Source organism: Sphaerodactylus townsendi, linkage group LG05 (assembly GCF_021028975.2).
Source record: "Sphaerodactylus townsendi isolate TG3544 linkage group LG05, MPM_Stown_v2.3, whole genome shotgun sequence".
In the NCBI taxonomy this organism is placed as follows: domain Eukaryota; kingdom Metazoa; phylum Chordata; class Lepidosauria; order Squamata; family Sphaerodactylidae; genus Sphaerodactylus; species Sphaerodactylus townsendi.
Genome location: NC_059429.1, coordinates 17257238 through 17271617, shown reverse-complemented (window position 1 = coordinate 17271617; position 14380 = coordinate 17257238). Strand labels below are relative to the sequence as shown.

General features: G+C 46.4%; 1 protein-coding gene across 1 annotated transcript in view; it reads left to right on the top strand.

The window, feature by feature from the left end:
- LOC125432357 (flavin-containing monooxygenase 5-like) overlaps nt 1-9408 on the top strand; it is an 18262-nt gene extending 8854 nt beyond the window's left edge. The window contains 5 exon segments of the mRNA XM_048495805.1: nt 105-247; nt 1681-1880; nt 4008-4363; nt 6596-6668; nt 8777-9408. Coding sequence (XP_048351762.1) covers nt 105-247; nt 1681-1880; nt 4008-4363; nt 6596-6668; nt 8777-9131 — 1127 coding nt within the window. The 3' untranslated portion in view covers nt 9132-9408.
- The last annotated feature ends 4972 nt before the right edge of the window (nt 9409-14380 follow it).

Sequence of the window (14380 nt, the reverse complement as noted above, 5' to 3'; positions counted from 1 at the left end):
AGAACTTTACTACTGCCTGACATACCTTCAACAGCAATCTGCTTTGAGCAGCTGAGTCAAAATGGCTCTCTCTTTTCTTCTTTTCCTTCTCACCATCTTCACAGGGGTCAAAAAGTTTAAAGGGAGAATTATACACAGCCGGGAATATAAACATCCCGAAGAATTCCGGGACCAGAGGATTCTTGTGATAGGCTTGGGAAATTCGGGAGCGGACATCTCTGTGGACCTTAGCCATGTGACTAAGCAGGTGGCAAAGTATTTCCCTTGTGTTCTAAAAATGGGTGTTGATGCTGGATGCAGTTTGGGGCTCTGATCCAGCTGCAGTTTGTCCCACTGAACCTGACTCTATGTCTGCTTGCTCAAAAATGAGTGCTGCTTCATTCAGTGGGACTTGGGGCTAAATGGCACATTGTGGTTACTTATTAATTATTTGGTCATGCATGTATAAGCTGCCTTTCTTGAAAAAGATTCAAGGACATATACAAAAGGAGGTATACACACACACAGACACACAAACACAAAAAATTATGCTGGATGCCCCCCACGTGACCATATAATCGGTGTGCCCTGGGCAACTGCCTATTTTGCCCAATGGCTGGTCTGCCACTGCCCAGCAAGTTTCCATGAAAGAATAGGGATTCGAACTAGGGTTTCTAAGATCCTAGTCCAGGGGTCAGCAACCTTTACCACCCAAAGAGCCATTTGGACCCATTTTCCACGGCCCCAAAGATCGACCGAGCCGGAGAGATGGCTCCGCATGGAGCCGCCTCGGTTAGAGCCCCATCACCCCTCACCTTTCCTTCCCAGCACTGGGAAGCGAGGAGGCACCTAAGGCAGGGGATACCCCCTCTGCCCCAATAATGGAGTGAGCAATCGCATGCACTGCTGGCAGGAGCACAGGGGGGGGATGGCATCCTGCGGCCTGCCCAGTGCCACCGCGCTAACTCACTGTGGGGAGACAGCAGCGCCATGAGCAGGGAAACCCCCCCTCTGCCCGATGGGGCGGAGCAGGAGACTGCTCCGTGGGAGCAGAAAGGGCGATAACAACTGCAGAGATAGCCAGAGGGGGGATGGCAGCCACTCTGGAGGGATACGGCCACGCTACCCTCCAACCTCCTGGGGTCAGAGGGGAGCATGGGCATGTTCCTACAGCCCTCCAGAGCAGCGCTGGAAGGAGAGGTGAATGGAGGGGATGCGAAAAGCGGCGCTCTCACGCACGGAGCTGCCTCCGGTTCGGCCCCTCGACTCACCTTTCCTTCCAGCGCTGCTCTGGAGGGCTGGAGGGACATGCCTTATGCCCCACCCTCAACCTCAGGCCATGTGGAGAACTCCCTCAGGTATAAAAGGCTATGAAAGAGCCGCATCGCGGCTCAAGAGCCCTGATTACCAGACCCCTGTCCTAGTCTGACAACTTAAGCACTACACCATGCTGGCTCTCAGAGCAACCTTTTGTGAATTGATTCAACTTTTGAAATTTAAGGTGATATGGAAGTTCTGTCTGTGGTATCCGATCTCAGCCCACTGAAACATGCACAAATTTGAAACAAAGGGGGAAGATGTTCAAAGTAGAAGGGAGATCTCCACTGATTGTATTTCAAAAATTAGAGTGACCACACTTGGCTCACAGCAGCAATTCTTGGCAAATTTCCCCCTTAACCTGCTCCTTTCTCCTCCTGGCAGATCTTTCTGAGCACCAGGACTGGCACTTGGGTGGTAAACCGTGTCTCTGATGATGGGTACCCCCTGGATGTGGTGCATTTTACGCGATTCAAAACTCTCCTTCGCCAAATTCTGCCCATTGCTCTGGTGAACCTGTGGGGTGAGAGAAAGCTGAACACAAGATTTAACCATGAGAATTATGGTATAAAACCCCAGCACAGGTAAGGCGAGAATTTCTTAATATTCAAAGTTTTGGGTAGGGGAAGGAATGGGCAAGTGAACTTCAAAACAGACACTTTAAAAAGCAAAATGAGAGAAATTCAAATAAACATGACAATTCCTTAACCTCCATGGTTGTAAAGAAATGTTCTAGCTCATGTATTAATACGCAGAATTCTGTGCCAAAGAAATCCAAATTCTAGAGAGGCTGAATTCTGCCTGTGTAAACTGTACAAAGATGCACATTCTTTCTCATTTTGCATAAAGTATTCTGCATTTTTTGCCATTTAAATCATTTTTACTACAGTTGAAACTTCGACCCCTTCCGCACATGCAGAATAATGCATTTTCAAACCACTTTCACAATTGTTTGCTAGTGGATTTTGCTATTCCGCACAGCTTCAAAGAGCACTGAAAGCAGTTTGAAAGTGCATTATTCTGCATGTGTGGAATGAGCCTTCACCCCTGGCTGCTAAAATTTTTATCCAGCAACAACTCTGGGTTCTAAGACTTCACTACACTTTGCCCATACAAGCTTGTATTTACATCCATAAGGAATAGAAACTTGTCTTATTTTTTTTTAATTGAATGTGTCTCCAGAAAACCAAATTCTGTATCCAGTATTTCCCTCTGTGCTGTTGGGGAGGTAAAATAAATTTTTGTACACACAAAGGTCTTCAAGCACAGACAAACAATTTGTTCTGGCTGATGTCCCACCCTCTGAAGTTGGCTTTCTGTATTTTAAAATATATCACCCAATGCTTCCATACATTCTCAGCAAGTTATCAGAATTCTTGAATACGCCTTCTGGATCCTGCGGATGTACTTCACATCCTACCTGACTATTTCTTCAGCTACTTGATTCAGTCTATCGCCTACATTGGACCAAATTGACTGCTTCTTATAATTAGTGATGGATTTCCTTCTGAACTATAATCTGTGAAATAATATTTGGTTACAAAAGGTGTGACTATGGGCCAGCAAACATGCTGATCATCTGAAAATGGCCAGAGAGTTTAGGAACTACCATCAAGTGAAACACTTGTCGAGTCAAAAGAAATGGAGCTCTAGGTTTTTTGGTTCAGTCTCTGATCACGGGACCAAATTAAATGTGACAATGAATTAATGGCTGCCATGAGTTTGCTGTTGCCTTTTTTCAAGTGATCTGAAAATACGACTTTTCCTGCAGGATGACAAAATTTGGTGTCACTAGCTTTAAAAATACACCCCTTCCAGGCACCCCAAGAAATTTGCCCAAGATTCTTTGTTTTGCAGTGACTTTGCTCCATTGTAGCTAATGAGGAATTTCTGAGGCAGGCTGCACATTTTTGAAGATAGAGGCGCCAGACTTCCAAGGTGGCTCCAAGAGGCCTTGAGTAATAGCATCCAAGCTTGGTGAGCTTTGCTTCTGGAGTGGGGTGGGGGGGGGAGGTGAGAGAGTTCTGAGAGAACTCAGCCCACAGGTTTTTACGTGCAGGAGTGGGGAAACAAAATAAGCCTTTTGGGGGCCCATAAAATTGAACCCCCAGAAGCAAAGGTCTCCAAACCTGGATGCTATTACCAGGAGGCCCTCCTGGAGCCACCCTGAAAGTCTGGTGCCTCTATCATCAAAAATGTGCAGCCTGCCTACACACTCAGAAATGGGGATGGGGCACCCCCTTTGGGAGTCCATAACTTTGCTGCCCCTGAACCAAACATCACCAAATTTGGATGGTATCATCAGGACAGTCTCTGGATGGTACCCTGAAATTTTGGTGCCGCTAGCCTTAACAATGAGCCCCCTGCAGGCCAGAACTTGAAAAAACACTTAAAAATTTTTAAAACACACGAACGACCCTGAAATGTTGGCGCGCCCCCACGTGACCAAATGGGGGGCGCCCGGGGACATAGGGTACCCCCTGTCCCTAGGCAGGAACACCACTGACATTACCCTACTTCACACACAACAGTGACCGGAAGAATCAGGCACTGAGTGTTCTCCTGGTGCAGGAGGTAAGAGTGCCACAAATATAGCGACTTTTGCTTTCCCCAAGACCTCTGCCATTGCAAGCCTTCAGTTTGGGTTATGCGGATTTCAGTTCTGGTGCATACAAAACATCAGAAATCTTTTGTTTCCTATCACCTTTCAGGTTCCTCAGCAGGTATCCAATTGCGGCAGATGACCTCCCCAATGCTATAATTGCTGGCAGGGTGCTGATGAAGCCGAATGTCAGGGAGTTCACTGAGCGAGGGGTGGTTTTTGAAGACGGCAGCTGGGAAGAAAACGTCGACGTCGTGATCTTTGCTACGGGATACAACTTTGCCTTCCCCTTCATAGACGAGAGCATCATTAGCGTCAAGAATAACCGGGTTCCACTGTACAAGTTTGTCTTCCCACCACATCTGGAAAGACCCACGCTGGCCATCATCGGCCTTCTCCAACCATTGGGAGCCATTATGCCAATAGCTGAGCTCCAGGCCCGCTGGGCCACAAGAGTCTTCAAGGGTAAGAGAGTGCCAGAGAAAATTCTAGAACAGTTTCAGGCAGGCTTTGATGCAGTGGGCCTGTTCTTAAGCAGCATTTTCTGACTGCCACCAAGTGAGATATTTGCAGGTCAAAGGAAGACTCTGGGAAGTGTGGCTCAGGATTAGCACGGGGACACCAATGGACGAAAGGGAAATTCTGTTGTGTGTATGAAGGGGACTTCCAGCTCAATATGGATGCCAGAGTTTCAGTGATAAGTAGTAACTGGGAACTGCACTGAGCTATGTGAAAAGGGAGGGCAAAAGTCTTTAATACCAATACTTTTTAATACTTACCAAGGGAAAATGGTAAGTATTAAATCTGAATTTTCCGAGGGGGGGCAGGTCTACTACCCAGAGCCGGTGCCGGTGCCCAAGTCTACCACCCGGAGCCGGCAAGGTGTCCAGATCTACCACCCAGAGCCAGCACCCAGGTCTACTGCCCGGAGCCAGTAAGCGTGACCTGGGCCTGGCACACCCCTCACGTGATTAGATGGCATGCGCCTGGGGACATGTGATACCCCATGTCCCTCTGGCAGGTATGTCCCTCCCAATAATATGCATATATAGTGACACATCAAGGCACTTGCAGGATTCTGTGCTAGAGCTGGAAGTTACTTTTGCTCACAGAGAAAAAGGGAAACATTTAGTTGAATGTAGGGACTCATACAAATCTACTCAGAGGCTCAAACTAGATGTGACAATTTTTAACAGGTCAGGTTCCCCAACCTGGCTCTCATTCCATTCATAGGCCTTTCCCACATGTACAGCTTATCCCAACTTGTTATCAGTTGGAGCCCAAAGGTAAACAACAACGTACACTGATGAGCTATCTGATGCATACTCGTTTCGTGTAGGAAACACTTCCTCTGAACTTCTGTTATAGTCAGTAAGGGTAGGTGAATTCTAATTTGGAGAGCCGGGTATGATTCCCCACTCCTCCACACAAGCAGCAGACTCTTATCTGCTAAACAAGATGTGTTTTCGCACTCCTACATTCCTGCTGGGTGACCTTGGGCCAGTCACACTCCTTCGGAACTCTCTCAGCCCCACCTACCTCACAAGGTGTCTGTTGTGGGGAGAGGAAGGGAAAGGAGCTTGTAAGCTGCCTTGAATCTCTGTACAGAAGAGAAAGGCTGGGTATAAATCCAAACTATTTTCTTTTTCAAGTATTGTTCTCCTTCCTCAGAGTCTGGGTTCAGCCCTGGCCATTTCCAATTTAAAAAGATCAGACAGCTGAGCTGGAGAAGGCAGCCTTCTCTGAATCTATGCCGGCAGCTGCCAGTCCCAGTAGATGAGGCCAATCCTAGATATGTTGAATGCTCTGCTCCGTACAAGGCAGATAAATGTGTTCATGCATAAAGTGCTGTTTCAGGAAGGTGTGGAGAGAAGTGGGTTTGCCTGCAGAAGGTGCTAGTTTCAAAGCAATTGGCAACTCCATTTTCAAGGACCCCTGTAACTGGGCTGCCCAAACTCTGGCCGCTTCTGCACGGCCACGCTGGGGGTTGGGTCAGCGTACATGACGCCGACCCAACCCCCCTGGGACCGTTCGCCCGAGAGAGGTTTTTGGAAAATGGCGGCTGGAAGGCGCCATCCCCCCCTTTCCCAATCGACTTACCTTCCCTGCGACCTTCCAGCACATCGCAGAGGCCAGGGGACACGCCCTCCCTGCCCTGCGCGACCGCTCTGGAGTCGCAGGGCAAGGGGGGCATGTCCCCAGGCCTCGGCGACACCCCGGAAGGTCGCAGGGAAGGTAAATCGATTGGGAAAGGGGGGGATGGCGCCTTCCAGCCGCCATTTTCCAAAAACCTCTCTTGGGGAGCGAGGTGGGGAAATGGTGGCTTCGCGCCGCTGGGGGGGAGCGAGGGTGGCGCGGCTGCGAAGCAGCTGCGCCCCCCATGTGAACAGCTCCCTAGGGACGGCGTTCTTGCCATCCCTAGGGAGCTGTAAACGGCCCATGCAGAAAGGGCCTCTGAAACGTATAAAGCACAAACATTTTCACATTAAAAAATTGTGTGTAAAGTTGCCTAAATGAAAGAGTTCACATCTCAGCTAAGGCAACTTTCTGGAGGACCGGTCTGGGGCATTTTGACAGCTTTGATGGAAACGTCTGGTGCGCTGTTCCAAATCACTTAATGGGCTGTAATGTTTTGAGACTGCTTTGTATATCTCAGGCTGCTCAGTCCCCAAGCACTACCTTTTTGTTGTTTTTCAGGGCTAATCAAGTTGCCTTCAGTTGATGTGATGATGGGTGACATTGGTCAGAAGATCAAGAAAAACGAGACATGGTGAGAAACCTGCTTTACATACACTCTCACTAAAACAGGGTGTGCACCAGGTCTCTATTTGAGCCAGTGTGCTGTAGTGTTTAAGAGCAGGTGGATTCTAATCTGAAGAACTGGGTTTGATCCCCCACTCTTCCACGAGTGGCAGGGGCTTATCTGGTGAACCAGATGTGTTTCCACACTCCAACATTCCTGCTGATTGACCTTGGACTAGTCACAGTTCTTTGGAACTCTCTCATCCCTACCAACCTCACAAGGTGTCTGTTGTGGGGAGAGGAAGGGAAAGGAGCTTGTAAGCCACCTTGAATCTCCTTACAGGAGAGAAAGGTGAGGTATAAATCCAAACTATTCCTCCTCCTCCTCCTTCTTGTTCTTGTTCTTCTTGTTCTTGTTCTTATTCTTGTTGTTGTTGTTGTTGTTGTTCTTGTTTTTGTTCTTCTTGTTCTTGTTCTTCTTGTTCTTCTTGTTCTTCTTGTTCTTGTTCTTCATCTTCTTCATCATCATCATCTTCTTCTTCTTCTTCTTCTTCTTCTTCTTCTTCTTCTTCTTCTTCTTCTTCTTCTTCTTCTTCTTCTTCTTCTTCTTCTTCTTCTTCTTCTTCTTCTTCTTCTTCTTCCAAAGTAGTCAGGTAGGCTCTGTGTGGTTCATGCCTTGTTTGGACTCTGAATGCATCTTGAGAGATGCAGGGACTTCTTGTAAGCATCTCAACTTACCCTTTGACACAGCAGACCAAGGTGCTTAATAAGCAGTGGATCTTCTAACAGAATATTCAGTTGTATCACTTGACAAAGTGGGCCAGGTTGCTTTATCAGAAACCGTGTTTCAGAAGCAATGCTGTTTGATTCATGCCGTACCCACATCTGCTGTGGTCACTGCTTCCCCATGGACTGTGTCCATCCAGCAGGAGCACACCTATAAAGGGACCACATTGATAGAGCCAGATCCGTGGTTGTTTCTGACTTGAACAACACCCAGGCAGAAGTGAGGGTGCTAATCCTCTGGGATGGGACCTGTCTATGGTACCTCTGACATGGTTCTTTCACACAATCCTGGGGAAAAAACAAGCAGGGAGGAAGCTCTTGTATCTCTACCAGCAATTGTGCCTCAGAACTCAGTGATTATTTGTGGCATATTGTAAAAAATCTCCTTCCCCCAAATACTCGAGGCTGGTTAAAATCTCATTTTAATTCTCACTGGATATAAGAATCTCACTGATATTATGTAGGTAAAGATCTGGATCCTAAAACCAGACCATGAGAGATACATTCACACAAATGCCCATCTAAACTAGACATAGACCCTTCCTGCACAAGGGCCCCAAGATGTTTGCAACGTGTTTTCAACCCCCCCCATTTGTTCACAATCATCCCCGCAAAACACTTCCTGACTGCCCTTTTGTGATTTTTCCATTTTGTTCAATTCTTCATGGAATTAATGGAATTGTATCACTTTGTGATACAATCCACCGTAGTTCATGTAAGAGATTCTTCATAGATGTCACCTCCCCCAATCCCCCCCCCCCCCGAACTGATGAAAATAAACATGTGAGGCTGATTGGAGTGATCTCTGAAACTGGCGCCAAGGAGCAAGTCCAGGGACTCCAGAGAGGCACGGGAAACATCTTAACAGAGATCACACAGCAAGTCAAATGTTTTGATAGCAAAAAAAAAAAAGTTTTGATAGTGTTTCAGCAGAAGAATCACTATTCTTCAGGATACATTTAAAAAGTTTTCAGGCTGGAAATAAAACGTTTTGGGGTAAAATCTATGTGGAACTCCATGGAGGAAACGTTTTATTTCCTGCCCCAAAAAGTTTCAAATTGCCTGTGTGGAAAGAGCCACGTTCATACAAATGCCCATTTGAATAACAGGGACAATTTTTGCACAGCCTCCAAAGAACTAATTGTATGGGGGACTTGCTGGCGCCCTCAGTTGGCCATCTAGCTGACCAGTGCCAAAGTCAGACTGCTGGCCCTTGGCCTCATCTGCCACTATCCAGCTGGAAATCCGAACTTGGGGACGGTAGGAAGCCCAAGCTACCCTGTTGTTCTGAACTATTGCCAGACCGCAGGGACCAAGTAATACCATGCAACTCCCCTCCGGTGTTCTCAGGTACGCCTCCAGCCAGCACGTCTCCCTCCAGGTGCAATACGTCGATCACATGGACGAACTGGCTTCCCTGTCGGGAGTGAGGCCCCACCTGCTGAACCTGTTTCTGACCGACCCGAAGCTGGCCTGGAAAGTGTTCTTCGGGCCCTGCTCTCCAGTGCAGTTCCGCCTGAATGGTCCCGGGAAGTGGGAAGGAGCCAGAGATGCTATCCTAACCCAGAAAGAGAGGATTGTCAAGGCCACAAAGACGCGTGCAGTGCAGGCTTGCAGTGGGGCCAACGCCATGTCTGCCCCCTGTTTGCTTATCAGAATGCTCGGCTGTCTTGCTGTCTGTGCTGTGATTGTGGCGTTTTTGTAAGCGGTTGTGTGGTCCACAGAAAATAATTGCTGCATCTGTGAGCCAGGGACATAGCTGAGGAACACAGAGGTGTAACAAGGCAAACTGGAGCCCTGGGCAAAACATGAGTTGGATGCCCCCCCCCATAGGTGGCCACCCCACCATGACCAATTTTTTTTTTGCATCAGGTAATTGGTGCCTGGAGGGGGTTCATTTTTAAACATATTGGCACCAAAATTTCAGGGTATCATCCAGAGGTGGTCTTGATGCTACCCCCCAGTTTGGGGCAGTTTGGTTCAGGGGGACCAAAGTTATGTACCCTCAAAGTGGCAGCTCCCATCTCCTTAGCTCTTATTGGAAAGAATGGAGGATGGGGCACCCCCTTTGAGGGTCCATAATTTTTGCCCACCTAAACCAAACTGCACCAAACTTGGGGGTTTTCATCAGAACAGTCGCCTGATGATACCCTGCAATTTTGGTGCTGATACATCAAAAATGCACCCCCTGCAGGCCAAAATGTGAAAAAAAACCAGATCGCTCACATGCCCCCATGTGACTCAAAATTCTGATGCCCTGGGCAACTGCCCAAACTGCCCAATGGATGTTACGCTCCTGGAGGAACATGGCCCCATGGTTTAAATCCCCCCACGCTCTCTAACTATGCCTCAGCTGTGAACTTCACTTCCCCTGAATTGTTTTCTTTTCCTCCACAAAGTTATTTTTGAATAGAGTACACAGTTGCCGAAGGGCCACTTCGCACAGTTTCGCAGTCTACACGACAAACGTGTTGGCTGTCAACAGAAGTGTTCTGTGAGTTACACCCTGGGAATTTAATTCCTAGGTGTATTCAGGTCCTGCCCTGCCCTGGATTGCCCAGCGTGAAACTCACCTTACGCATTTGACCAAAAGTCCCTATGGAGTCACCCATGTCCGCCATGTAAACTTTGCAATGTGTGACTTAACCCGTACTGCTGATAATCTTCTAATGCCTTTCCTGTCTTACAACCCTGACCTGGGCTGCTGCTTAGCATTACTGGCAGCAAATCTGGGAATAAAGCCTGGGTATTTACCCAGTGGCAGGAGAGGTGGGCAAAGATGAATTTGACTAGACTTCCTAGCTGTGAACAATTTTCTCATAGGCTGTGTTGTGGAGGGGCACCAGGCCCAAGGTTTCATTGAAGCTGACGCTTAAGACAAACCCCCAGTTTTGTTAGGTAGATTTCCAAGTCTGGTCAGCTAAAATTGACCATCTCTCGCCCCACAGAACAGATTGACTCACAGATAAGGTAAAGGTCTGCCTCAACAAAGTTTGAATTTTTTCTCCAGTTTAAGAAGCCTTCCACCAACTTAACTAGCTCTTCTTCTAGAGGAGGCATTCTTGTGCTCTTTCTCCCTTTGGTAAGAACAAGCTTCTAATATAATCCTGAATATTAGCTTTGAATCACTCAGGAAGGTTACATTTGATCGATTTGATAGTCTGGCTGGCTGCTGTTTTGTTTGACTCAATCAGGTTCAAGGTTTTGGGGTTTGCAGGCTTCCGAGGGAAACCTGCAAACCCCAAAACCTTGAACCTGATTGAGTCAAATCTGTCTGCAGAACAGAAATGTGTTTTTTGCCTTGTATTGTGTTTCCGGTTACTTTTTATAATAAATGCCTTTTCAGCTTATAAAATTATAATTCTCTGTCTAAATCTTTTTCCAGAATGCATTCCCAAATCCTAATCTCACCTCTATGCTAGGGTACAATAAACCAAGGATCAGTATCCTTCTATGATTATAGAGCCAAAATCCTTAAAAATGCAGAGCACGAGACTAACAAAGAGCAAAGATGAGAAAGTCTATTTGCGTAAGTGAAACTATGCAATTTTACAGCATCCATAATTGACATGTTGATTAGTCCATTAAGAGAGCCAGGGTGGTATAGTGGTAAGGGTGTTGGGCTAGGATCTGGGAAACCCAGGTTGAAATCCCCTGCCATGAAAACTTGCTGGGTGACCTTGGACCAATCACACACACTCAGCCTTGACCCTGGTAAGTATTTGGATGGGAGACCCCCAAAGAATATCAGGGTCATGACGAAGAGGCAGGAATGGCAAACCACCTCAGAGCATCTCTTGCCTTAGAAACCCTACAGGGTCACTGTAAGTCAGCTGCAACTTGATAGTACTCTACACACACACACACACACACACACACACACAGGGGGGGGGGGAAGGCCCTTTATGCATGCTGTACTTAACCTATGGCTGTTTGCTTCACAGTGGGGTTTCCCCATGCTTTTCTTTTTACAAAGTGTCATGACAGCCCAGCAGACCTCCCCATTTTACCCCCTGCTTCCTTGTTGTTTCTGCAGCCTCCGTTTGGGGAGGATTCCTGGCTCCTTTTTTCCAGGGTTAGTACTCCATCCCAGAAAGGGCCATTAGCTTTCCACCAAGAACTATAGTTCCCAGAGTTCCCAGGGGAGGGAGCACTTCACTATTAATTTGATTAGTAAATTTATAGTACAGACACATATTCTTCTGTCTTTCACTAGGTGGCATCTGACATCCACATTTTCAAATAGCCTCCCCCCCTCCCAAAAAACCACACACATCTGTTTTCTAAACAGACATAGGCCTGGTTCAGACAGTTGGTGGCTCTCCGGCCATTTGGATGAGAAAAGGCTAAAGTAGTATGTGATTTGTTCAGTTTAGGACAAAAATGGATATGAAAGAGATTTAATAAAGTTATGCATAGAGTGGAGAAAGTGGATATAGAGAACATTTTCTTCATCTCCCACAGTATTTGAAGCTGGGGAATACCCAGTGAAAGCTGATGAAAAATAGACTCAGGGTGGAGAAAAGGAAGTAATTTAGGCCTCAGTCCTAAAAACATTTTGCTGGGTGTGAGCCTCTTTGAATAACATAGGACTTTTGAGTAGGCCGGCTTAGAATTGGTCTCTAAACTCGTTGCCAGGGGATGTAGTCACATCTACTAGTACTAGTATTAAGTCATGTGTAGCAATATAGTCTTATGTGCAAAAAAAACCCAATAACAAGTGTGAGAATCCACACCCCATATACCAATTGAACAATTATGTGGGGTGGGACTCAGCTGAGGAATAAAAAGACACTGCATGTCAGCAAAACCGATTCAGCAGATTTGCAAAAACTGACTCACTGCTACTGAGGGAAAGGGATTTTTTTTTCAGGTAACAAATACTCTCTTATGGGACTTAACAGCCTCTTATATCAGTGTGAATGGTTTTGGCAGGAAAAATCTTTCTTATTCAAAGCATTCCACATACATGGCTTGTTTATTTATTTAGAACATGTTTAGGCTGGTTGTCCAGGGAACATGGATTGCAAAGTAAAAACATGATACATGCATAAAAGACCATAGAAGTTGTTAACATTTAAAAACCCAGACAGAGGCCCTTTTTTTGCATGCAGAGCTTACCCTAGACTTTCCCGGGGGTCAGAGCTTGTGTCTTGGAAATGTTTCCTGTGAAATTGTTCCGCACACCTCCTCCCCCCACTCCCATTGTTTTCCTTTGGTCTCTTCAGTTGCATTTATTCCACATGCTACTGCTGAAAACATATTATTGCTAACGGTGGTGGGATATCATCTGTGATGCAGAAGAACAACCCTCCACCCTTTTCTTCTTTTGCACAGGAGCTCTAGTACTGTGCAGTTACATTTTGAGGTGGCAATTCAAAAATGTCTCAGCCTGTATTTCTACCATTCAGAACTACCCACAAAAAATGGAAGCCCAAACAACCTACTGGAGCAGGCGCCATTACCTGCAGGAACAGAAAGATGCAGCCCCCTCCCCTGAAAAACATACATTTTCTAGCCAATTAAAGTTGCAGTAATGCACAGTCATTACTGCAGCATTTCCTGCTCAATTTCATTTGGGTGTAACTAGGGACACAGTTTATCTTCACCTTAACCTCAAGTGGCTAGTTCAATATGAAATTGACAAAGCTGATCCAATGGCCCTTGCTTGTTTGTGTCTGTGCCTGAATGGTTACATGGCAAGCTCTATGTGAAATTGACAAAGATGATCTAATAAAACTTTGAATCATACCAACTTGCGACTGCCAGCATATGGGTACAGAGTCTACACATATACAAAGTGTGCATATAGGTTCCACCAACAAGATCAGCATAGTTTAAAAGCCGTATAGATTCTGTGCCCCCTAGACCATGATTGCTCAGAGGCAAGGATCTGGGCCACCATCTTCATGCAACTTCCTTGTCCGTATGTTTTAATTGCATCATGTGAGATGTCATCGGTAGAGGACTGTGGGCTAAGTACAGGACTATGTAAAGTGTCTGACCAGGAAAAGCACCTGTTAGTATGGCAGTGTCTTTCCCACACTGTCAGTGCTCTACTCAAACAGATTTCTGTCAGTCTGTAAAAGGCAAATTACACATGAATGCAGCTCCAATTCAGATCAGGACCACGCAATGAATAAAATTAACTCTTCAACTCCAGGCCTACTGATCCCAGGGTCTGGGCCCCAAGTTCCAATTGGTTGGAGTGGCAACAGTGGAAAATAAAAAAAACTCACCAGCACCAAAAGTTTGATCACATCACTTCTAGGAAAAGCTGAGCAGCAACAGCAGTTGATTGAGAAATTGCCCAAAAACTCTATCGTGCAAACCTGGGAGTAGTGCCATCATTTTAGAGTAGCATTCTAGGATTGTATTCAAACTCTATGGTCAGTCTGCTGCCCTAATGCAGGGGTAGGGAACCTGCGGCTCTCCAGATGTTCAGGAACTACAATTCCCATCAGCCCCTACCAGCATGGCCAATTGGCCATGCTGACAGAGGCTGATGGGAATTGTAGTTCCTGAACATCTGGAGAGCCGCAGGTTCCCTACCCCTGCCCTAATGCAACAATGTCACTTCTAGAGTCATGACAGAGCTGATGCTGTGGAATCACAGCAATGCTGGTTTGCTTGTCCCCATGAATGGTTGCTATAGCTCACAGATGTCAAACTCGTGGCCCTCCAGATGTTATGGACTACAGTTCCCATCATCCCCTGCCAGCATGATGATGGCAGGGGATGATGGAAACTGTAGTCCATAACATCTGGAGGGCCACGAGTTTGACACCTATGCTATAGCTGGTCTGTAACCCTATTCCCTGTGTTGTTGTTAGCACTTTAAAAGGAAGAAAATATGTTTCTTTTAGAAACTTTTTTTTAGTGATAATAGTTTATTTATATATTATTTATTTATATATTAGATTTTAGAATCACCCACCCCTGAAGGGCTCTGGA